Source organism: Pseudophryne corroboree, chromosome 12, assembly GCF_028390025.1.
Source record: "Pseudophryne corroboree isolate aPseCor3 chromosome 12, aPseCor3.hap2, whole genome shotgun sequence".
Taxonomy (NCBI): domain Eukaryota; kingdom Metazoa; phylum Chordata; class Amphibia; order Anura; family Myobatrachidae; genus Pseudophryne; species Pseudophryne corroboree.
The window spans coordinates 575,677-600,830 of NC_086455.1; the positions used below are offsets into that span (position 1 = coordinate 575,677).

At 46.8% G+C, this 25,154-nt stretch overlaps 1 protein-coding gene across 1 annotated transcript in view; it reads right to left on the reverse strand.

The window, feature by feature from the left end:
* HCN3 (hyperpolarization activated cyclic nucleotide gated potassium channel 3) overlaps positions 1–25,154 on the reverse strand; it is a 61,451-nt gene that overhangs the window by 9,027 nt on the left and 27,270 nt on the right. Inside the window, exons 4-5 of the mRNA XM_063946615.1 lie at positions 3,751–3,969; positions 3,524–3,670 (exon numbers count right to left, since the gene is read on the reverse strand). Of these exons, the coding sequence (XP_063802685.1) occupies positions 3,524–3,670; positions 3,751–3,969 (366 nt within the window). The remainder of the gene's footprint in view (positions 1–3,523; positions 3,671–3,750; positions 3,970–25,154) is intronic.

The following is a 25,154-nucleotide window of genomic DNA, read 5'->3' on the forward strand; positions in this document are numbered from 1 at the left end:
CACACCTACAGGAAGTTTTGAAATAATGAAGGAATCATACATCTGGGAAGGTGTATAAAATAGAGGAACCACACATCCGGGAAGGTTCCAGGGTAAAATAATAGAAGAATCTCACATATGGGAAGGTGTCTAATAATGGAGGAATTACACATCTATGAAGGTGTGTAATAATTTAGGAATCACACATACGGGAAGGTTACAGGGAGAAATAATGGCGGAATCACACATATGGGAAGGTGTATAATAATCTAGGAATCCCACATACGGGAAGGTGTGTAATAATGGAAGAATCACACGTTTCGGAAGGTGTGTAATTGAGGAATCACACATCTAGGAAGGTTACTGGGGGTAATAATGGAGGAAACACACGTACAAAAAGGTGTGCAATAATGACTGAATCACACATCTGGGAAGGTGTGTAATAATGGATGAATCACACATTTGGGAAGGTTACTGGGGGTAATAATGGAGGAATCACACATACAGATGGTGTGTAATAATGATGGAATCACACATCCGGTAAGGTAATTGGAAGTAATCATGGAGGAATCTCCGTAAAGGATGGTGACAGGGGTAATAATAGAGGAATCACGCATGTGGTAAGGTAATTGGAGGAATCACACTACAGGGATGGTGACAGGGCTAATAATGGAGGAATCACACATCCAGAAAGGTAATTAGAGGTAATCATGGAGGAATCACACTACAGGGATGGGGACAGTGGTAATAATGGAGGAATCACACATGCAGTAAGGTAATTGGAGGTAATTACACTACAGCGATGGTGACCGAGCTAATAATGAAGGAATCACACAATCCAGTAAGGTAATTGGAGATAATCATGGAGGAATCACACTACAGGGAAGGTAACAGGGGTAATAATGGAGGAATCACACACCCGGTAAGGTAATAGGTGGTAATAATAGGGGAGTCATACTACAGGGATGGTGACAGTGGTAATCATCGAGGAATCACACCTCCGGTAAGGTAATTGGAGGTAATCACATTACAGGGATGGTGATAGGGGCTATAATGGAGGAATCACACCTCCGGTAAGGTAATTGGAGGTAATCACATTACAGGGATGGTGATAGGGGTTATAATGGAGGAATCACACATATGGTAAGGTAATAGGGGGTAATAATGGGGGAGTCACACTACAGGGATGGTTACTGGTAATTATGGAGGAATCACACCTCTGGTAAGGTAATTGGAGGTAATCACACTACAGGGATGGTGATAGGGGTTATAATGGAGGAATCACACATATGGTAAGGTAATAGGGGGTAATAATGGGGGAGTCACACTACAGGGATGGTGACGGGTAATTATGGAGGAATCACACCTCTGGTAAGGTAATTGGAGGTAATCACACTACAGGGATGGTGACGGGGTAATAATGGAGGAATCACACATATGGTAAGGTAATAATGGAGGAATCACACTACAGGGATGGTGACGGGTAATTATGGAGGAATCACACCTCAGCTAATCACACTACAGGATGGTGACAGGGGTAATTATGGAAGAATCACACCTCTGGTAAGGTAATTGGAGGTAATCACACTACAGGGATGGTGACGGGGTAATAATGGAGGAATCACACTACAGGGATAGTGATGGGTTATAATGGAGGAATCACACATCTGGTAAGGTAATAGGGGGTAATAATGGGGGAGTCACACTACAGGTATGGTGACAGGGGTAATTATGGAGGAATCACACCTCCGGTAAGGTAATCATGGAGGTGATCACACTACAGGGATGGTGACAGGGGTAATAACGGAGGAATCACACCTCCGGTAAGGTAATTGGAGGTAATCACACTACAGGGATGGTGGCAGGGGTAATTATGGAGGAATCACACCTCCAGTAAGGTAATCATGGAGGTAATCACACTACAGGGATGGTGACAGGGGTAATAATGGAGGAATCACACCTCCGGTAAGGTAATTGGAGGTAATCACACTACAGGGATGGTGACAGGGGTAATTATCGAGAAATCACACCTCCGGTAAGGTAATCATGGAGGTAATCACACTACAGGGATGGTGACAGGGGTAATAATGGAGGAATCACACCTCCGGTAAGGTAATTGGAGGTAATCACACTACAGGGATGGGGACAGGGGTAATTATCGAGGAATCACACCTCCGGTAAGGTAATCATGGAGGTAATCACACTACAGGGATGGTGACGGGGGTAATAACGGAGGAATCACCCCTCCAGTAAGGTAATTGGAGGTAATCACACTACAGGGATAGTGACAGGGGTAATTGTTGAGGAATCACACATCTGGTAAGGAAATAGGGGGTAATCACACTATGGGGATGGTGACAGGGGTAGTAATGGAGGAATAACACCTCCAGTAATCACACTACATGGATGGTGACGGTAATAATGGAGGAATCACACTACGGGGATGGTGACAGTAATAATGGAGGAATCACACCTCCGGTAATCACACTACATGGATGGTGACGGTAATAATGGAGGAATCACACCTCCGGTAATCACACTACATGGATGGTGACGGTAATAATGGAGGAATCACACTACGGGGATGGTGACGGTAATAATGGAGGAATCACACCTCCGGTAATCACACTACATGGATGGTGACGGTAATAATGGAGGAATCACACCTCCGGTAATCACACTACAGTGATGGTGACGGTAATAATGAAGGAATCACACCTTCCGGTAATCACACTACAGGGATGGTGACGGTAATAATGGAGGAATCACACCTTCCGGTAATCACACTACAGGGATGGTGACGGTAATAATGGAGGAATCACACCTTCCGGTAATCACACTACAGGGATGGTGACGGTAATAATGGAGGAATCACACCTCCGGTAATCACACTACAGGGATGGTGACGGTAATAATGGAGGAATCACACCTCCGGTAATCACACTACAGGGATGGTGACGGTAATAATGGAGGAATCACACTACGGGGATGGTGACGGTAATAATGGAGGAATCACACCTCCGGTAATCACACTACAGGGATGGTGACGGTAATAATGGAGGAATCACACCTCCGGTAATCACACTACAGGGATGGTGACGGTAATAATGGAGGAATCACACCTCCGGTAATCACACTACAGGGATGGTGACGGTAATAATGGAGGAATCACACTACGGGGATGGTGACGGTAATAATGGAGGAATCACACCTCCGGTAATCACACTACAGGGATGGTGACGGTAATAATGGAGGAATCACACCTCCGGTAATCACACTACAGGGATGGTGACGGTAATAATGGAGGAATCACACCTCCGGTAATCACACTACAGGGATGGTGACGGTAATAATGGAGGAATCACACCTCCGGTAATCACACTACAGGGATGGTGATGGTAATAATGGAGGAATCACACCTCCGGTAATCACACTACAGGGATGGTGACGGTAATAATGGAGGAATCACACCTCCGGTAATCACACTACAGGGATGGTGACGGGGGAAACGTTGAGTAGTGGCTAACACGAGGAAATTACTTACTTCTTTAAGTGGCTCACTAAGTTCTCCTAAAATGTTTTCCTCATCGAACATTTTTCCCTGGTAGCGATGCTCGTAGTACTCATGGATTCTCTGTCGCGTGTCTGGGGGCAGTTTGTGGAAGGACATGTACTGCTCCACCTGTTTATACTGTGGGTACACAGAGGACATGTACAGTAAGTACTCTCCTCACTTCTCTCCACCTCTTCTGTGGTCTACACTCTGCTCACCTTCTCCTGGTACTGGCGGCGAGAGGAGTCCAGAGACTGGATGAGGGCTGTGGCATGGCCGATGAACATGGCGTAACACGTGGCCCCTACGATCATGCTTAGCATGGTAAGCCACACGTCTGTCATGCCTTCTGGCGCCTGCTGCCCGTAGCCGATGCACAGCATGTGGCTCATGGCCTTGAAGAGGGCGTGGGAGTACTGCTTACCCCAGGATGCGTTCTGGTGAGGGAGACACTGCGTCAGGCATGCACCCCACACATATGTACATGGAACATTCTACATGCTCAGTGCTGCATGCACTTATCGCATTAGCATGTATACTAACATACCATTGTCATGTGCTAAGCATGACCCGGACAAATTGAACTTATACCGCATGCCTAGCCTTATCCTTTCTATGCAGTTAGCATGCGCTTGTCATATGTTACATGCACTAGGCAGTGACATGCAGTAAATGCAGACATGCGGCAGGCATGTATATGTAGTAGGCGTGCTCTTGCAGATCTCCATACCTACAGCGACATGAAATGGCAAAAACCTCACGGCAGCTGAAAAACGCACATGTTAATTGTCCGCATGGCAATCATATGTGCAAGTCTAGTACATATCATGTGTGTGACGTGTACTGTGTCATATGTGTGTGATGTGTACCGTGCCATATCGTGTGACGCGTTCTGTGTCATATCATGTGTGTGATGTGTACTGTGTCATATCATGTGTGTGACGCGTTTGGTGTCATATCATGTGTGTGACGTGTACTGTGTCATATCATGTGTGTGACGCGTTCTGTGTCATATCATGTGTGTGACGCGTTCTGTGTCATATAATGTGTGTGACGCGTTCTGTGTCATATAATGTGTGTGACGCGTTCTGTGTCATATAATGTGTGTGACGTGTACTGTGTCATATCATGTGTGTGACGCGTTCGGTGTCATATCATGTGTGTGACGCGTTCGGTGTCATATCATGTGTGTGACGTGTACTGTGTCATATCATGTGTGTGACGCGTTCTGTGTCATATAATGTGTGTGACGCGTTCTGTGTCATATAATGTGTGTGACGTGTACTGTGTCATATCATGTGTGTGACGCGTTCGGTGTCATATCATGTGTGTGACGCGTTCGGTGTCATATCATGTGTGTGACGCGTTCTGTGTCATATAATGTGTGTGACGCGTTCTGTGTCATATAATGTGTGTGACGTACTGTCATATCATGTGTGTGACGCGTTCTGTGTCATATAATGTGTGTGACGCGTTCTGTGTCATATAATGTGTGTGACGTGTACTGTGTCATATCATGTGTGTGACGCGTTCGGTGTCATATCATGTGTGTGACGCGTTCGGTGTCATATCATGTGTGTGACGCGTTCTGTGTCATATAATGTGTGTGACGCGTTCTGTGTCATATAATGTGTGTGACGTGTACTGTGTCATATCATGTGTGTGACGCGTTCGGTGTCATATCATGTGTGTGACGCGTTCTGTGTCATATAATGTGTGTGACGTCTACTGTGTCATATCATGTGTGTAACGCGTTCGGTGTCATATAATGTGTGTGACGCGTTCTGTGTCATATAATGTGTGTGACGCATTCTGTGTCATATAATGTGTGTGACGTGTACTGTGTCATATCATGTGTGTGACGCGTTCGGTGTCATATCATGTGTGTGACGGGTTCGGTGTCATATCATGTGTGTGACGCGTTCTGTGTCATATAATGTGTGTGACGTGTACTGTGTCATATCATGTGTGTGACGCGTTCTGTGTCATATAATGTGTGTGACGCGTTCTGTGTCATATAATGTGTGTGACGTGTACTGTGTCATATCATGTGTGTGACGCTTTCTGTGTCAAATCATGTGTGTGACGCGTTCGGTGTCATATCATGTGTGTGACGCGTTCTGTGTCATATAATGTGTGTGACGCGTTCTGTGTCATATAATGTGTGTGACGTGTACTGTGTCATATCATGTGTGTGACGCGTTCGGTGTCATATCATGTGTGTGACGCGTTCTGTGTCATATAATGTGTGTGACGTCTGCTGTGTCATATCATGTGTGTAACGCGTTCGGTGTCATATAATGTGTGTGACGCGTTCTGTGTCATATAATGTGTGTGACGCATTCTGTGTCATATAATGTGTGTGACGTGTACTGTGTCATATCATGTGTGTGACGCGTTCTGTGTCATATCATGTGTGTGACGGGTTCGGTGTCATATAATGTGTGTGACGTGTACTGTGTCATATCATGTGTGTGACGTGTACTGTGTCATATAATGTGTGTGACGTGTACTGTGTCATATCATGTGTGTGACGTGTACTGTGTCATATCATGTGTGTGACGCTTTCTGTGTCATATCATGTGTGTGACGCGTTCTGTGTCATATAATGTGTGTGACGCGTTCTGTGTCATATAATGTGTGTGACGTGTACTGTGTCATATCATGTGTGTGACGCTTTCTGTGTCATATAATGTGTGTGACGTGTACTGTGTCATATCATGTGTGTGACGCTTTCTGTGTCATATAATGTGTGTGACGTGTACTGTGTCATATCATGTGTGTGACGTGTACTGTGTCATATCATGTGTGTGACGCTTTCTGTGTCATATCATGTGTGTGACGTGTACTGTGTCATATCATGTGTGTGACGTGTACTGTGTCATATCATGTGTGTGACGCGTTCTGTGTCATATCATGTGTGTGACGTGTACTGTGTCATATCATGTGTGTGACGTGTACTGTGTCATATCATGTGTGTGACGTGTACTGTGTCATATCATGTGTGTGACGTGTACTGTGTCATATCATGTGTGTGACGTGTACTGTGTCATATCATGTGTGTGACGTGTACTGTGTCATATCATGTGTGTGACGCGTACTGTGTCATATCATGTGTGTGACGTGTACTGTGTCATATCATGTGTGTGACGTGTACTGTGTCATATCATGTGTGTGACGTGTACTGTGTCATATCATGTGTGTGACGCTTTCTGTGTCATATCATGTGTGTGACGCGTTCTGTGTCATATAATGTGTGTGACGCGTTCTGTGTCATATATTGTGTGTGAGGTGTACTGTGTCATATCATGTGTGTGACGTGTACTGTGTCATATCATGTGTGTGACGTGTACTGTGTCATATCATGTGTGTGACGCTTTCTGTGTCATATCATGTGTGTGACGTGTACTGTGTCATATCATGTGTGTGACGTGTACTGTGTCATATCATGTGTGTGACGTGTACTGTGTCATATCATGTGTGTGACGTGTACTGTGTCATATCATGTGTGTGACGCGTACTGTGTCATATCATGTGTGTGACGTGTACTGTGTCATATCATGTGTGTGACATGTACTGTGTCATATCATGTGTGTGACGTGTACTGTGTCATATCATGTGTGTGACGTGTACTGTGTCATATCATGTGTGTGACGTGTACTGTGTCATATCATGTGTGTGACGTGTACTGTGTCATATCATGTGTGTGACGTGTACTGTGTCATATCATGTGTGTGACGTGTACTGTGTCATATCATGTGTGTGACGCGTACTGTGTCATATCATGTGTGTGACGTGTACTGTGTCATATCATGTGTGTGACGTGTACTGTGTCATATCATGTGTGTGACGTGTACTGTGTCATATCATGTGTGTGACGCTTTCTGTGTCATATCATGTGTGTGACGTGTTCTGTGTCATATAATGTGTGTGACGCGTTCTGTGTCATATAATGTGTGTGACGTGTACTGTGTCATATAATGTGTGTGACGTGTACTGTGTCATATCATGTGTGTGACGCTTTCTGTGTCATATAATGTGTGTGACGTGTACTGTGTCATATCATGTGTGTGACGTGTACTGTGTCATATCATGTGTGTGACGCTTTCTGTGTCATATCATGTGTGTGACGTGTACTGTGTCATATCATGTGTGTGACGTGTACTGTGTCATATCATGTGTGTGACGTGTACTGTGTCAGTGCTGTAACACCCACTGTGGCATCACCGGCATCCAGCTTCCGGCCGGAACGTCTCAGATACAAATGTCTTATCCTAATAGACACGATGACATGATGCCTCATGCCTCCTCTCTACTGTGATTGGTGTGATCACGTGATGCCTCATGCCTCCTTTCTACTGTGATTGGTGTGATCACGTGACACCTTGTGCCTCCTCTCTCCTGTGATGGGCGTGATCACTTGACACCTCATATCTCCTATGTCCTTTGATGTGCGTGATGCCTCATGTCTCCTCTTTACTGTGATGGGTATCATCTCGTAATGCCTCATGCCTCCTCTCTACTGTGATTGGCATGATCATGTGACGCATGTGTATATATGTAATGGCTGCTGTCTGTACACTGGGTTATATTTACACCCGTGGAATCTCCGCGGTAACTGAGGTATGATGAGAGGAAGTCACTAATGAGTCTCAGCTGAGATATAATAATAATGAACTGATATCGTTACTTCCCTAGGGATAAAGGGTTTTACAGGATCACTGACAGCTGCGGCGAGCCCCGTATGTGCTGGTATATATTATATCTCCTGCCCCTTGTACCATAGTGTATCAGCTCCCTGCTGTATAAACTATACTTCACAGGCCCCTGCCGTATATACTGTACTTCACAGGCCCCCTGCCATATATACTGTACTTCACAGGCCCCCTGCCATATATACTGTACTTCACAGGCCCCCTGCAGTATATACTGTAAATCACAGGCCCCCTGCAGTATATACTGTAAATCACAGGCCCCCTGCCATATATACTGTACTTCACAGGCCCCCTGCCATATATACTGTAAATCAAAGGCCCCCTGCAGTATATACTGTAAATCACAGGCCCCCTGCAGTATATACTGTAAATCACAGGCCCCCTGCCATATATACTGTACTTCACAGGCCCCCTGCCATATATACTGTAAATCAAAGGCCCCCTGCAGTATATACTGTAAATCACAGGCCCCCTGCAGTATATACTGTAAATCACAGGCCCCCTGCCATATATACTGTACTTCACAGGCCTCCTGCCATATATACTGTACTTCACAGGCCCCCTGCCGTATATACTGTACTTCACAGGCCCCCTGCCATATATACTGTACTTCACAGGCCCCCTGCCATATATACTGTACTTCACAGGCCCCTGCAGTATATACTGTAACTCACAGGTCCCCTGCCATATATACTGTACTTCACAGGCCCCCTGCAGTATATACTGTAACTCACAGGCCCCCTGCCATATATACTGTAGATCACAGGCCCCCTGCCGTATATACTGTACTTCACAGGCCCCCTGCAGTATATACTGTACTTCACAGGCCCCCTGCAGTATATACTGTACTTCACAGGCCCCCTGCCATATATACTGTACTTCACAGGCCCCTGCAGTATATATTGTAACTCACAGGTCCCCTGCCATATATACTGTACTTCACAGGCCCTCTGCAGTATATACTGTAACTCACAGGCCCCCTGCCATATATACTGTAGATCACAGGCCCCCTGCCGTATATACTGTACTTCACAGGCCCCCTGCAGTATATACTGTACTTCACAGGCCCCCTGCAGTATATACTGTACTTCACAGGCCCCCTGCAGTATATACTGTACTTCACAGGCCCCCTGCTGTATAAACTATACTTCACAGGCCCCCTGCAGTATGTACTGTACTTCACAGGCCCCCTGCAGTATATACTGTACTTCACAGGCCCCCTGCAGTATATACTGTACTTCACAGGCCCCCTGCAGTATGTACTGTACTTCACAGGCCCCCTGCAGTATATACTGTACTTCACAGGCCCCTGCAGTATATACTGTAACTCACAGGTCCCCTGCCATATATACTGTACTTCACAGGCCCCCTGCAGTATATACTGTAACTCACAGGTCCCCTGCAGTATATACTGTACTTCACAGGCCCCCTGCCATATATACTGTACTTCACAGGCCCCCTGCAGTATATACTGTAACTCACAGGTCCCCTGCCATATATACTGTACTTCACAGGCCCCCTGCAGTATATACTGTACTTCACAGGCCCCCTGCTATATATACTGTAAATCACAGGCCCCCTGCCATATATACTGTACTTCACAGGCCCCCTGCCATATATACTGTAAATCACAGGCCCCCTGCCGTATATACTGTACTTCACAGGCCCCCTGCAGTATATACTGTACTTCACAGGCCCCCTGCCATATATACTGTAAATCACAGGCCCCCTGCAGTATGTACTGTAAATCACAGGCCCCCTGCAGTATGTACTGTAAATCACAGGCCCCCTGCCGTATATACTGTACTTCACAGGCCCCCTGCAGTATATACTGTAAATCACAGGCCTCCTGCCATATATACTGTACTTCACAGGCCCCCTGCAGTATATACTGTAAATCACAGGCCCCCTGCAGTATATACTGTAAATCACAGGCCTCCTGCCATATATACTGTACTTCACAGGCCCCCTGCAGTATATACTGTAAATCACAGGCCCCCTGCAGTATGTACTGTAAATCACAGGCCCCCTGCCATATATACTGTACTTCACAGGCCCCCTGCAGTATATACTGTAAATCACAGGCCCCCTGCAGTATGTACTGTAAATCACAGGCCTCCTGCCATATATACTGTACTTCACAGGCCCCCTGCAGTATATACTGTAAATCACAGGCCCCCTGCAGTATGTACTGTAAATCACAGGCCTCCTGCCATATGTACTGTACTTCACAGGCCCCCTGCAGTATATACTGTAAATCACAGGCCCCCTGCAGTATATACTGTAAATCACAGGCCTCCTGCCATATATACTGTACTTCACAGGCCCCCTGCCATATATACTGTACTTCACAGGCCCACTGCAGTATATACTGTAACTCACAGGCCCCCTGCCATATATACTGTAAATCACAGGCCCCCTGCCATATATACTGTAAATCACAGGCCACCTGCCATATATACTGTACTTCACAGGCCCCCTGCCATATATACTGTACTTCACAGGCCCCCTGCAGTATATACTGTACTTCACAGGCCCCCTGCAGTATATACTGTACTTCACAGGCCCCCTGCCATATATACTGTAAATCACAGGCCCCCTGCCATATATACTGTAAATCACAGGCCACCTGCCATATAAACTATACATCACAGGCCCCCTGCCGTATATACTGTAAATCACAGGCCCCCTGCCGTATATACTGTACTTCACAGGCCCCCTGCAGTATATACTGTACTTCACAGGCCCCCTGCAGTATATACTGTACTTCACAGGCCCCCTGCCATATATACTGTAAATCACAGGCCCCCTGCAGTATGTACTGTAAATCACAGGCCCCCTGCAGTATGTACTGTAAATCACAGGCCCCCTGCCGTATATACTGTACTTCACAGGCCCCCTGCAGTATATACTGTAAATCACAGGCCTCCTGCCATATATACTGTACTTCACAGGCCCCCTGCAGTATATACTGTAAATCAAAGGCCCCCTGCAGTATATACTGTAAATCACAGGCCTCCTGCCATATATACTGTACTTCACAGGCCCCCTGCAGTATATACTGTAAATCACAGGCCCCCTGCCATATATACTGTAAATCACAGGCCCCCTGCCATATATACTGTACTTCACAGGCCCCTGCAGTATATACTGTAACTCACAGGTCCCCTGCCATATATACTGTACTTCACAGGCCCCCTGCAGTATATACTGTAACTCACAGGTCCCCTGCAGTATATACTGTACTTCACAGGCCCCCTGCCATATATACTGTAAATCACAGGCCACCTGCCATATAAACTATACATCACAGGCCCCCTGCCGTATATACTGTAAATCACAGGCCCCCTGCCGTATATACTGTACTTCACAGGCCCCCTGCAGTATATACTGTACTTCACAGGCCCCCTGCAGTATATACTGTACTTCACAGGCCCCCTGCCATATATACTGTAAATCACAGGCCCCCTGCAGTATGTACTGTAAATCACAGGCCCCCTGCAGTATGTACTGTAAATCACAGGCCCCCTGCCGTATATACTGTACTTCACAGGCCCCCTGCAGTATATACTGTAAATCACAGGCCTCCTGCCATATATACTGTACTTCACAGGCCCCCTGCAGTATATACTGTAAATCACAGGCCCCCTGCAGTATATACTGTAAATCACAGGCCTCCTGCCATATATACTGTACTTCACAGGCTCCCTGCAGTATATACTGTAAATCACAGGCCCCCTGCAGTATGTACTGTAAATCACAGGCCTCCTGCCATATATACTGTACTTCACAGGCCCCCTGCAGTATATACTGTAAATCACAGGCCCCCTGCAGTATGTACTGTAAATCACAGGCCTCCTGCCATATATACTGTACTTCACAGGCCCCCTGCAGTATATACTGTAAATCACAGCCCCCCTGCAGTATGTACTGTAAATCACAGGCCTCCTGCCATATATACTGTACTTCACAGGCCCCCTGCAGTATATACTGTAAATCACAGGCCCCCTGCAGTATATACTGTAAATCACAGGCCTCCTGCCATATATACTGTACTTCACAGGCCCCCTGCAGTATATACTGTAAATCACAGGCCCCCTGCAGTATGTACTGTAAATCACAGGCCTCCTGCCATATATACTGTACTTCACAGGCCCCCTGCAGTATATACTGTACTTCACAGGCCCCCTGCAGTATGTACTGTACTTCACAGGCCCCCTGCCATATATACTGTACTTCACAGGCCCACTGCAGTATATACTGTAACTCACAGGCCCCCTGCCATATATACTGTAAATCACAGGCCCCCTGCCATATATACTGTAACTCACAGGCCCCCTGCCATATATACTGTACTTCACAGGCCCCCTGCCATATATACTGTACTTCACAGGCCCCCTGCAGTATGTACTGTAAATCACAGGCCTCCTGCCATATATACTGTAAATCACAGCCCCCCTGCCGTATATACTGTAACTCACAGGCCCCCTGCCATATATACTGTAACTCACAGGTCCCCTTCCGTATATACTGTAAATCACAGGCCCCCTGCCATATATACTGTAAATCACAGGCCCCCTGCCGTATATACTGTAAATCACAGGCCTCCTGCCATATATACTGTAACTCACAGGCCCCCTGCCATATATACTGTAAATCACAGGCCCCCTGCCAGATATACTGTAAATCACAGGCCCCCTGCCATATATACTGTAAATCACAGGCCCCCTGCCATATATACTGTAACTCACAGGCCCCCTGCCATATATACTGTAACTCACAGGCCCCCTGCCATATATACTGTAAATCACAGGACCCCTGCCATATATACTGTAAATCACAGGCCCCCTGCCGTATATACTGTACTTCACAGGCCCCCTGCCATATATACTGTAACTCACAGGCCCCCTGCCATATATACTGTAACTCACAGGCCCCCTGCCATATATACTGTAAATCACAGGCCCCCTGCCGTATATACTGTACTTCACAGGCCCCCTGCCATATATACTGTAAATCACAGGCCCCCTGCCATATATACTGTACATCACAGGCCCCCTGCCATATATACTGTAGCTCACAGGCCCCCTGCCGTATATACTGTAAAACACAGGCCCCCTGCCATATATACTGTAAAACACAGGCCTCCTGCAGTATATACTGTAAATCACAGGCCTCCTGCCATATATACTGTAACTCACAGGTCCCCTTCCGTATATACTGTAAATCACAGGCCTCCTGCCATATATACTGTAACTCACAGGCCCCCTGCCATATATACTGTAACTCACAGGCCCCCTGCCGTATATACTGTAAAACACAGGCCTCCTGCAGTATATACTGTAACTCACAGGCCCCCTGCCATATATACTGTAACTCACAGGTCCCCTTCCGTATATACTGTAAATCACAGGCCTCCTGCCATATATACTGTAACTCACAGGTCCCCTTCCGTATATACTGTAAATCACAGGTCCCCTTCCGTATATACTGTAAATCACAGGCCCCCTGCAGTATATACTGTAAATCACAGGCCCCCTGCCATATATACTGTAAATCACAGGCCCCCTGCCGTATATACTGTACTTCACAGGCCCCCTGCCATATATACTGTAAATCACAGGCCTCCTGCCGTATATACTGTAACTCACAGGTCCCCTTCCGTATATACTGTAAATCACAGGTCCCCTTCCGTATATACTGTAAATCACAGGTCCCCTTCCGTATATACTGTAAATCACAGGCCCCCTGCCGTATATACTGTAAATCACAGGCCCCCTGCCATATATACTGTAAATCACAGGCCCCCTGCCGTATATACTGTACTTCACAGGCCCCCTGCCATATATACTGTAAATCACAGGCCCCCTGCCGTATATACTGTAAATCACAGGTCCCATTCCGTATATACTGTAAATCACAGGCCCCCTGCCATATATACTGTAAATCACAGGCCCCCTGCAGTATGTACTGTACTTCACAGGCCCCCTGCCATATATACTGTAAATCACAGGCCTCCTGCCATATATACTGTAAATCACAGGCCCCCTGCCGTATATACTGTAAATCACAGGCCCCTTCCGTAAATACTGTAAATCACAGGTCCCCTTCCGTATATACTGTAAATCACAGGTCCCCTTCCGTATATACTGTAAATCACAGGTCCCCTTCCGTATATACTGTAAATCACAGGCCCCCGGCCGTATATACTGTAAATCACAGGTCCCCTTCCGTATATACTGTAAATCACAGGCCCCCTGCCATATATACTGTAAATCACAGGCCCCCTGCAGTATATACTGTACTTCACAGGCCCCCTGCCATATATACTGTAAATCACAGGCCCCCTGCCGTATATACTGTAAATCACAGGTCCCCTTCCGTATATACTGTAAATCACAGGTCCCCTTCGGTATATACTATAAATCACAGGTCCCCTTCCGTATATACTGTAAATCACAGGCCCCCTGCCATATATACTGTAAATCACAGGCCCCCTGCCGTATATACTGTAAATCACAGGTCCCCTTCCGTATATACTGTAAATCACAGGCCCCCTGCCATATATACTGTAAATCACAGGCCCCCTGCAGTATATACTGTACTTCACAGGCCCCCTGCCATATATACTGTAAATCACAGGCCCCCTGCCGTATATAATGTAAATCACAGGTCCCCTTCCGTATATACTGTAAATCACAGGTCCCCTTCCGTATATACTGTAAATCACAGGTCCCCTTCCGTATATACTGTAAATCACAGGCCCCCTGCCATATATACTGTAAATCACAGGCCCCCTGCCGTATATACTGTAAATCACAGGTCCCCTTCCGTATATACTGTAAATCACAGGCCCCCTGCCATATATACTGTAAATCACAGGCCCCCTGCAGTATATACTGTACTTCACAGGCCCCCTGCAGTATATACTGTAAATCACAGGCCCCCTGCCATATATACTGTACTTCACAGGCCCCCTGCCATATATACTGTACTTCACAGGCCCCCTGCCATATATACTGTACTTCACAGGCCCCCTGCAGTATATACTGTAAATCACAGGCCCCCTGCAGTATATACTGTAAATCACAGGCCCCCTGCCATATATACTGTACTTCACAGGCCTCCTGCCATATATACTGTACTTCACAGGCCCCCTGCCGTATATACTGTACTTCACAGGCCCCCTGCCATATATACTGTAAATCAAAGGCCCCCTGCAGTATATACTGTAAATCACAGGCCCCCTGCAGTATATACTGTAAATCACAGGCCCCCTGCCATATATACTGTACTTCACAGGCCCCCTGCCATATATACTGTAAATCAAAGGCCCCCTGCAGTATATACTGTAAATCACAGGCCCCCTGCAGTATATACTGTAAATCACAGGCCCCCTGCCATATATACTGTACTTCACAGGCCTCCTGCCATATATACTGTACTTCAGAGGCCCCCTGCCGTATATACTGTACTTCACAGGCCCCCTGCCATATTTACTGTACTTCACAGGCCCCTGCAGTATATACTGTAACTCACAGGTCCCCTGCCATATATACTGTACTTCACAGGCCCCCTGCAGTATATACTGTAACTCACAGGCCCCCTGCCATATATACTGTAGATCACAGGCCCCCTGCCGTATATATACTGTACTTCACAGGCCCCCTGCAGTATATACTGTACTTCACAGGCCCCCTGCAGTATATACTGTACTTCACAGGCCCCCTGCCATATATACTGTACTTCACAGGCCCCTGCAGTATATACTGTAACTCACAGGTCCCCTGCCATATATACTGTACTTCACAGGCCCTCTGCAGTATATACTGTAACTCACAGGCCCCCTGCCATATATACTGTAGATCACAGGCCCCCTGCCGTATATACTGTACTTCACAGGCCCCCTGCAGTATATACTGTACTTCACAGGCCCCCTGCAGTATATACTGTACTTCACAGGCCCCCTGCAGTATATACTGTACTTCACAGGCCCCCTGCTGTATAAACTATACTTCACAGGCCCCCTGCAGTATGTACTGTACTTCACAGGCCCCCTGCAGTATATACTGTACTTCACAGGCCCCCTGCAGTATATACTGTACTTCACAGGCCCCCTGCAGTATGTACTGTACTTCACAGGCCCCCTGCAGTATATACTGTACTTCACAGGCCCCTGCAGTATATACTGTAACTCACAGGTCCCCTGCCATATATACTGTACTTCACAGGCCCCCTGCAGTATATACTGTAACTCACAGGTCCCCTGCAGTATATACTGTACTTCACAGGCCCCCTGCCATATATACTGTACTTCACAGGCCCCCTGCAGTATATACTGTAACTCACAGGTCCCCTGCCATATATACTGTACTTCACAGGCCCCCTGCCGTATATACTGTACTTCACAGGTCCCCTGCAGTATATACTGTACTTCACAGCCCCCCTGCCATATATACTGTAAATCACAGGCCCCCTGCCATATATACTGTACTTCACAGGCCCCCTGCCATATATACTGTAAATCACAGGCCCCCTGCCGTATATACTGTACTTCACAGGCCCCCTGCAGTATATACTGTACTTCACAGGCCCCCTGCCATATATACTGTAAATCACAGGCCCCCTGCAGTATGTACTGTAAATCACAGGCCCCCTGCAGTATGTACTGTAAATCACAGGCCCCCTGCCGTATATACTGTACTTCACAGGCCCCCTGCAGTATATACTGTAAATCACAGGCCTCCTGCCATATATACTGTACTTCACAGGCCCCCTGCAGTATATACTGTAAATCACAGGCCCCCTGCAGTATATACTGTAAATCACAGGCCTCCTGCCATATATACTGTACTTCACAGGCCCCCTGCAGTATATACTGTAAATCACAGGCCCCCTGCAGTATGTACTGTAAATCACAGGCCCCCTGCCATATATACTGTACTTCACAGGCCCCCTGCAGTATATACTGTAAATCACAGGCCCCCTGCAGTATGTACTGTAAATCACAGGCCTCCTGCCATATATACTGTACTTCACAGGCCCCCTGCAGTATATACTGTAAATCACAGGCCCCCTGCAGTATGTACTGTAAATCACAGGCCTCCTGCCATATGTACTGTACTTCACAGGCCCCCTGCAGTATATACTGTAAATCACAGGCCCCCTGCAGTATATACTGTAAATCACAGGCCTCCTGCCATATATACTGTACTTCACAGGCCCCCTGCCATATATACTGTACTTCACAGGCCCACTGCAGTATATACTGTAACTCACAGGCCCCCTGCCATATATACTGTAAATCACAGGCCCCCTGCCATATATACTGTAAATCACAGGCCACCTGCCATATATACTGTACTTCACAGGCCCCCTGCCATATATACTGTACTTCACAGGCCCCCTGCAGTATATACTGTACTTCACAGGCCCCCTGCAGTATATACTGTACTTCACAGGCCCCCTGCCATATATACTGTAAATCACAGGCCCCCTGCCATATATACTGTAAATCACAGGCCACCTGCCATATAAACTATACATCACAGGCCCCCTGCCGTATATACTGTAAATCACAGGCCCCCTGCCGTATATACTGTACTTCACAGGCCCCCTGCAGTATATACTGTACTTCACAGGCCCCCTGCAGTATATACTGTACTTCACAGGCCCCCTGCCATATATACTGTAAATCACAGGCCCCCTGCAGTATGTACTGTAAATCACAGGCCCCCTGCAGTATGTACTGTAAATCACAGGCCCCCTGCCGTATATACTGTACTTCACAGGCCCCCTGCAGTATATACTGTAAATCACAGGCCTCCTGCCATATATACTGTACTTCACAGGCCCCCTGCAGTTTATACTGTAAATCAAAGGCCCCCTGCAGTATATACTGTAAATCACAGGCCTCCTGCCATATATACTGTACTTCACAGGCCCCCTGCAGTATATACTGTAAATCACAGGCCCCCTGCCATATATACTGTAAATCACAGGCCCCCTGCCATATATACTGTACTTCACAGGCCCCTGCAGTATATACTGTAACTCACAGGTCCCCTGCCATATATACTGTACTTCACAGGCCCCCTGCAGTATATACTGTAACTCACAGGTCCCCTGCAGTATATACTGTACTTCACAGGCCCCCTGCCATATATACTGTAAATCACAGGCCACCTGCCATATAAACTATACATCACAGGCCCCCTGCCGTATATACTGTAAATCACAGGCCCCCTGCCGTATATACTGTACTTCACAGGCCCCCTGCAGTATATACTGTACTTCACAGGCCCCCTGCAGTATATACTGTACTTCACAGGCCCCCTGCCATATATACTGTAAATCACAGGCCCCCTGCAGTATGTACTGTAAATCACAGTCCCCCTGCAGTATGTACTGTAAATCACAGGCCCCCTGCCGTATATACTGTACTTCACAGGCCCCCTGCAGTATATACTGTAAATCACAGGCCCCCTGCCATATATACTGTACTTCACAGGCCCCCTGCAGTATATACTGTAAATCACAGGCCCCCTGCAGTATATACTGTAAATCACAGGCCTCCTGCCATATATACTGTACTTCACAGGCCCCCTGCAGTATATACTGTAAATCACAGGCCCCCTGCAGTATGTACTGTAAATCACAGGCCTCCTGCCATATATACTGTACTTCACAGGCCCCCTGCAGTATATACTGTAAATCACAGGCCCCCTGCAGTATGTACTGTAAATCACAGGCCTCCTGCCATATATACTGTACTTCACAGGCCCCCTGCAGTATATACTGTAAATCACAGCCCCCCTGCAGTATGTACTGTAAATCACAGGCCTCCTGCCATATATACTGTACTTCACAGGCCCCCTGCAGTATATACTGTAAATCACAGGCCCCCTGCAGTATATACTGTAAATCACAGGCCTCCTGCCATATATACTGTACTTCACAGGCCCCCTGCAGTATATACTGTAAATCACAGGCCCCCTGCAGTATGTACTGTAAATCACAGGCCTCCTGCCATATATACTGTACTTCACAGGCCCCCTGCAGTATATACTGTACTTCACAGGCCCCCTGCAGTATGTACTGTACTTCACAGGCCCCCTGCCATATATACTGTACTTCACAGGCCCACTGCAGTATATACTGTAACTCACAGGCCCCCTGCCATATATACTGTAAATCACAGGCCCCCTGCCATATATACTGTAACTCACAGGCCCCCTGCCATATATACTGTACTTCACAGGCCCCATGCCATATATACTGTACTTCACAGGCCCCCTGCAGTATGTACTGTAAATCACAGGCCTCCTGCCATATATACTGTAAATCACAGGCCCCCTGCCGTATATACTGTAACTCACAGGCCCCCTGCCATATATACTGTAACTCACAGGTCCCCTTCCGTATATACTGTAAATCACAGGCCCCCTGCCATATATACTGTAAATCACAGGCCCCCTGCCGTATATACTGTAAATCACAGGCCTCCTGCCATATATACTGTAACTCACAGGCCCCCTGCCATATATACTGTAAATCACAGGCCCCCTGCCATATATACTGTAAATCACAGGCCCCCTGCCATATATACTGTAAATCACAGGCCCCCTGCCATATATACTGTAACTCACAGGCCCCCTGCCATATATACTGTAACTCACAGGCCCCCTGCCATATATACTGTAAATCACAGGCCCCCTGCCATATATACTGTAAATCACAGGCCCCCTGCCGTATATACTGTACTTCACAGGCCCCCTGCCATATATACTGTAACTCACAGGCCCCCTGCCATATATACTGTAACTCACAGGCCCCCTGCCATATATACTGTAAATCACAGGCCCCCTGCCGTATATACTGTACTTCACAGGCCCCCTGCCATATATACTGTAAATCACAGGCCCCCTGCCATATATACTGTACATCACAGGCCCCCTGCCATATATACTGTAACTCACAGGCCCCCTGCCGTATATACTGTAAAACACAGGCCCCCTGCCATATATACTGTAAAACACAGGCCTCCTGCAGTATATACTGTAAATCACAGGCCTCCTGCCATATATACTGTAACTCACAGGTCCCCTTCCGTATATACTGTAAATCACAGGCCTCCTGCCATATATACTGTAACTCACAGGCCCCCTGCCATATATACTGTAACTCACAGGCCCCCTGCCGTATATACTGTACTTCACAGGCCCCCTGCCATATATACTGTAACTCACAGGTCCCCTTCCGTATATACTGTAAATCACAGGCCTCCTGCCATATATACTGTAACTCACAGGCCCCCTGCCATATATACTGTAAAACACAGGCCTCCTGCAGTATATACTGTAACTCACAGGCCCCCTGCCATATATACTGTAACTCACAGGTCCCCTTCCGTATATACTGTAAATCACAGGCCTCCTGCCATATATACTGTAACTCACAGGTCCCCTTCCGTATATACTGTAAATCACAGGTCCCCTTCCGTATATACTGTAAATCACAGGCCCCCTGCCGTATATACTGTAAATCACAGGCCCCCTGCCATATATACTGTAAATCACAGGCCCCCTGCCGTATATACTGTACTTCACAGGCCCCCTGCCATATATACTGTAAATCACAGGCCTCCTGCCGTATATACTGTAACTCACAGGTCCCCTTCCGTATATACTGTAAATCACAGGTCCCCTTCCGTATATACTGTAAATCACAGGTCCCCTTCCGTATATACTGTAAATCACAGGCCCCCTGCCGTATATACTGTAAATCACAGGCCCCCTGCCATATATACTGTAAATCACAGGCCCCCTGCCGTATATACTGTACTTCACAGGCCCCCTGCCATATATACTGTAAATCACAGGCCCCCTGCAGTATATACTGTACTTCACAGGCCCCCTGCCATATATACTGTAAATCACAGGCCCCCTGCCGTATATAATGTAAATCACAGGTCCCCTTCCGTATATACTGTAAATCACAGGTCCCCTTCCGTATATACTGTAAATCACAGGTCCCCTTCCGTATATACTGTAAATCACAGGCCCCCTGCCATATATACTGTAAATCACAGGCCCCCTGCCGTATATACTGTAAATCACAGGTCCCCTTCCGTATATACTGTAAATCACAGGCCCCCTGCCATATATACTGTAAATCACAGGCCCCCTGCAGTATATACTGTACTTCACAGGCCCCCTGCCATATATACTGTAAATCACAGGTCCCCTTCCGTATATACTGTAAATCACAGGTCCCCTTCCGTATATACTGTAAATCACAGGTCCCCTTCCGTATATACTGTAAATCACAGGCCCCCTGCCATATATACTGTAAATCACAGGCCTCCTGCCATATATACTGTAAATCACAGGCCCCCTTCCGTATATACTGTAAATCACAGGCCCCCTGCCATATATACTGTAAATCACAGGCCCCCTGCCATATATACTGTAAATCACAGGTCCCCTTCATTATATACTGTAAATCACAGGCCCCTGCCGTATATACTGTAAATCACAGGCCCCCTGCCATATATACTGTACTTCACAGGCCCCCTTCCATATATACTGTAAATCACAGGCCCCCTGCAGTATATACTGTAAATCACAGGCCCCCTGCCATATATACTGTAAATCACAGGTCCCCTTCATTATATACTGTAAATCACAGGCGCCTGCCGTATATACTGTAAATCACAGGCCCCCTGCCATATATACTGTACTTCACAGGCCCCCTGCCATATATACTGTAAATCACAGGCCCCCTGCAGTATATACTGTAAATCACAGGCCCCCTGCCATATATACTGTAAATCACAGGTCCCCTTCCGTATATACTGTAAATCACAGGCCCCTGCCGTATATACTGTAAATCACAGGCCCCCTGCCATATATACTGTACTTCACAGGCCCCCTGCCATATATACTGTAAATCACAGGCCCCCTGCAGTATATACTGTAAATCACAGACCTCCTGCCATATATACTGTAAATCACAGGCCCCCTGCCATATATACTGTAAATCACATTCCCCCTGCCGTATATACTGTACTTCACAGGCCCCCTGCAGTATATACTGTACTTCACAGGCCCCCTGCAGTATATACTGTAACTCGCAGGTCTCTTGCCATATATACTGTAAATCACAGGCCCCCTGCAGTGCAGTATATACTGTAAATCACAGGCCCCCTGCCGTATATACTGCAAATCACAGGCCCCCTGCCGTATATACTGCAAATCACAGTCCCCCGGCCATATATACTGTAAATCACAGGTCCCCTGCCGTATATACTGTAAATCACAGGCCCCCTGCCATATATACTGTACTTCACAGGCCCCCTGCAGTATATATACTGTAAATCACAGGCCCCCTGCAGTATATATACTGTAAATCACAGGCCCCCTGCCATATATACTGTAAATCACAGGCCCCCTGCAGTATATACTGTAAATCACAGGTCCCCTGCCGTATATATACTGTAAATCACAGGCCCCCTGCCATATATACTGTACTTCACAGGCCCCCTGCCATATATACTGTAAAACAAAGGTCCCCTTCCGTATATACTGTAAATCACAGGCCCCCTGCCGTATATACTGTAAATCACAGGCCCCCTGCCATATATACTGTACTTCACAGGCCCCTTGCAGTATATACTGTAAATCACAGGCCCCCTGCAGTATATACAGTAAATCACAGTCCTCCTGCCATATATACTGTAAATCACAGGCCCCCTGCCGTATATACTGTACTTCACAGGCCCCCTGCAGTATATACTGTACTTCACAGGCCCCCTGCAGTATATACTGTAACTCACAGGCCTCCTGCCATATATACTGTAAATCACAGGCCCCCTGCAGTATATACTGTAAATCGCAGACCCCCTGCCGTATATACTGCAAATCACAGGCCCCCTGCCAAATATACTGTAAATCACAGGTCCCCTGCCGTATATACTGTAAATCACAGGCCCCCTGCCATATATACTGTAAATCACAGGCCCCCTGCCATATATACTGTACTTCACAGGCCCCCTGCAGTCTATACTGTAAATCACAGGCCCCCTGCAGTATATATACTGTAAATCACAGGCCCCCTGCCATATATACTGTAAATCACAGGCCCCCTGCAGTATATACTGTAAATCACAGGCCCCCTGCCGTATATATACTGTAAATCACAGGCCCCCTGCAGTATATACTGTACTTCACAGGCCCCTGCCATATATACTGTAACTCACAGGCCCCCTGCCATATATACTGTAACTCACAGGCCCCCTGCAGTATATACTGTACTTCACAGGCCCCCTGCAGTATATACTGTAAATCACAGGCCCCCTGCAGTATATACTGTAAATCACAGGTCCCCTTCCGTATATACTGTAAATCACAGGTCCCCTTCCGTATATACTGTAAATCACAGGTCCCCTTCCGTATATACTGTAAATCACAGGCCCCCTGCCATATATACTGTAAATCACAGGCCCCCTGCAGTATATACTGTAAGTCACAGGCCCCCTGCAGTATATACTGTAAATCACAGGCCCCCTGCCATATATACTGTAAATCACAGGCCCCCTGCAGTATATACTGTAAGTCACAGGCCCCCTGCAGTATATACTGTAAATCACATCCCCCCTGCAGTATATACTGTAAATCACAGGTCCCCTTCCGTATATACTGTAAATCACAGGTCCCCTTCCGTATATACTGTAAATCACAGGTCCCCTTCCGTATATACTGTAAATCACAGGCCCCCTGCCATATATACTGTAAATCACAGGCCCCCTGCCGTATATACTGTAAATCACAGGCCCCCTTCCGTATATACTGTAAATCACAGGTCCCCTTCCGTATATACTGTAAATCACAGGCCCCCTGCCATATATACTGTAAATCACAGGCCCCCTTCCGTATATACTGTAAATCACAGGCCCCCTTCCGTATATACTGTAAATCACAGGTCCCCTTCCGTATATACTGTAAATCACAGGCCCCCTGCCATATATACTGTAAATCACAGGCCCCCTTCCGTATATACTGTAAATCACAGGCCCCCTTCCGTATATACTGTAAATCACAGGTCCCCTTCCGTATATACTGTAAATCACAGGCCCCCTGCCATATATACTGTAAATCACAGGCCCCCTTCCGTATATACTGTAAATCACAGGCCCCCTTCCGTATATACTGTAAATCACAGGTCCCCTTCCGTATATACTGTAAATCACAGGCCCCCTGCCATATATACTGTAAATCACAGGCCCCCTGCCGTATATACTGTAAATCACAGGCCCCCTGCCGTATATACTGTAAATCACAGGTCCCCTTCCGTATATACTGTAAATCACAGGTCCCCTTCCGTATATACTGTAAATCACAGGCCCCCTGCCGTATATACTGTAAATCACAGGTCCCCTTCCGTATATACTGTAAATCACAGGTCCCCTTCCGTATATACTGTAAATCACAGGTCCCCTGCCATATATACTGTAAGTCACAGGCCCCCTGCCATATATACTGTAAATCACAGGCCCCCTGCCATATATACTGTAAATCACAGGTCCCCTTCCGTATATACTGTAAATCACAGGCCCCCTTCCGTATATACTGTAAATCACAGGTCCCCTTCCGTATATACTGTAAATCACAGGCCCCCTGCCATATATACTGTAAATCACAGGCCCCCTGCCATATATACTGTAAATCACAGGCCCCCTGCCGTATATACTGTAAATCACAGGCCCCCTGCCGTATATACTGTAAATCACAGGTCCCCTTCCGTATATACTGTAAATCACAGGTCCCCTTCCGTATATACTGTAAATCACAGGCCCCCTGCCGTATATACTGTAAATCACAGGTCCCCTTCCGTATATACTGTAAATC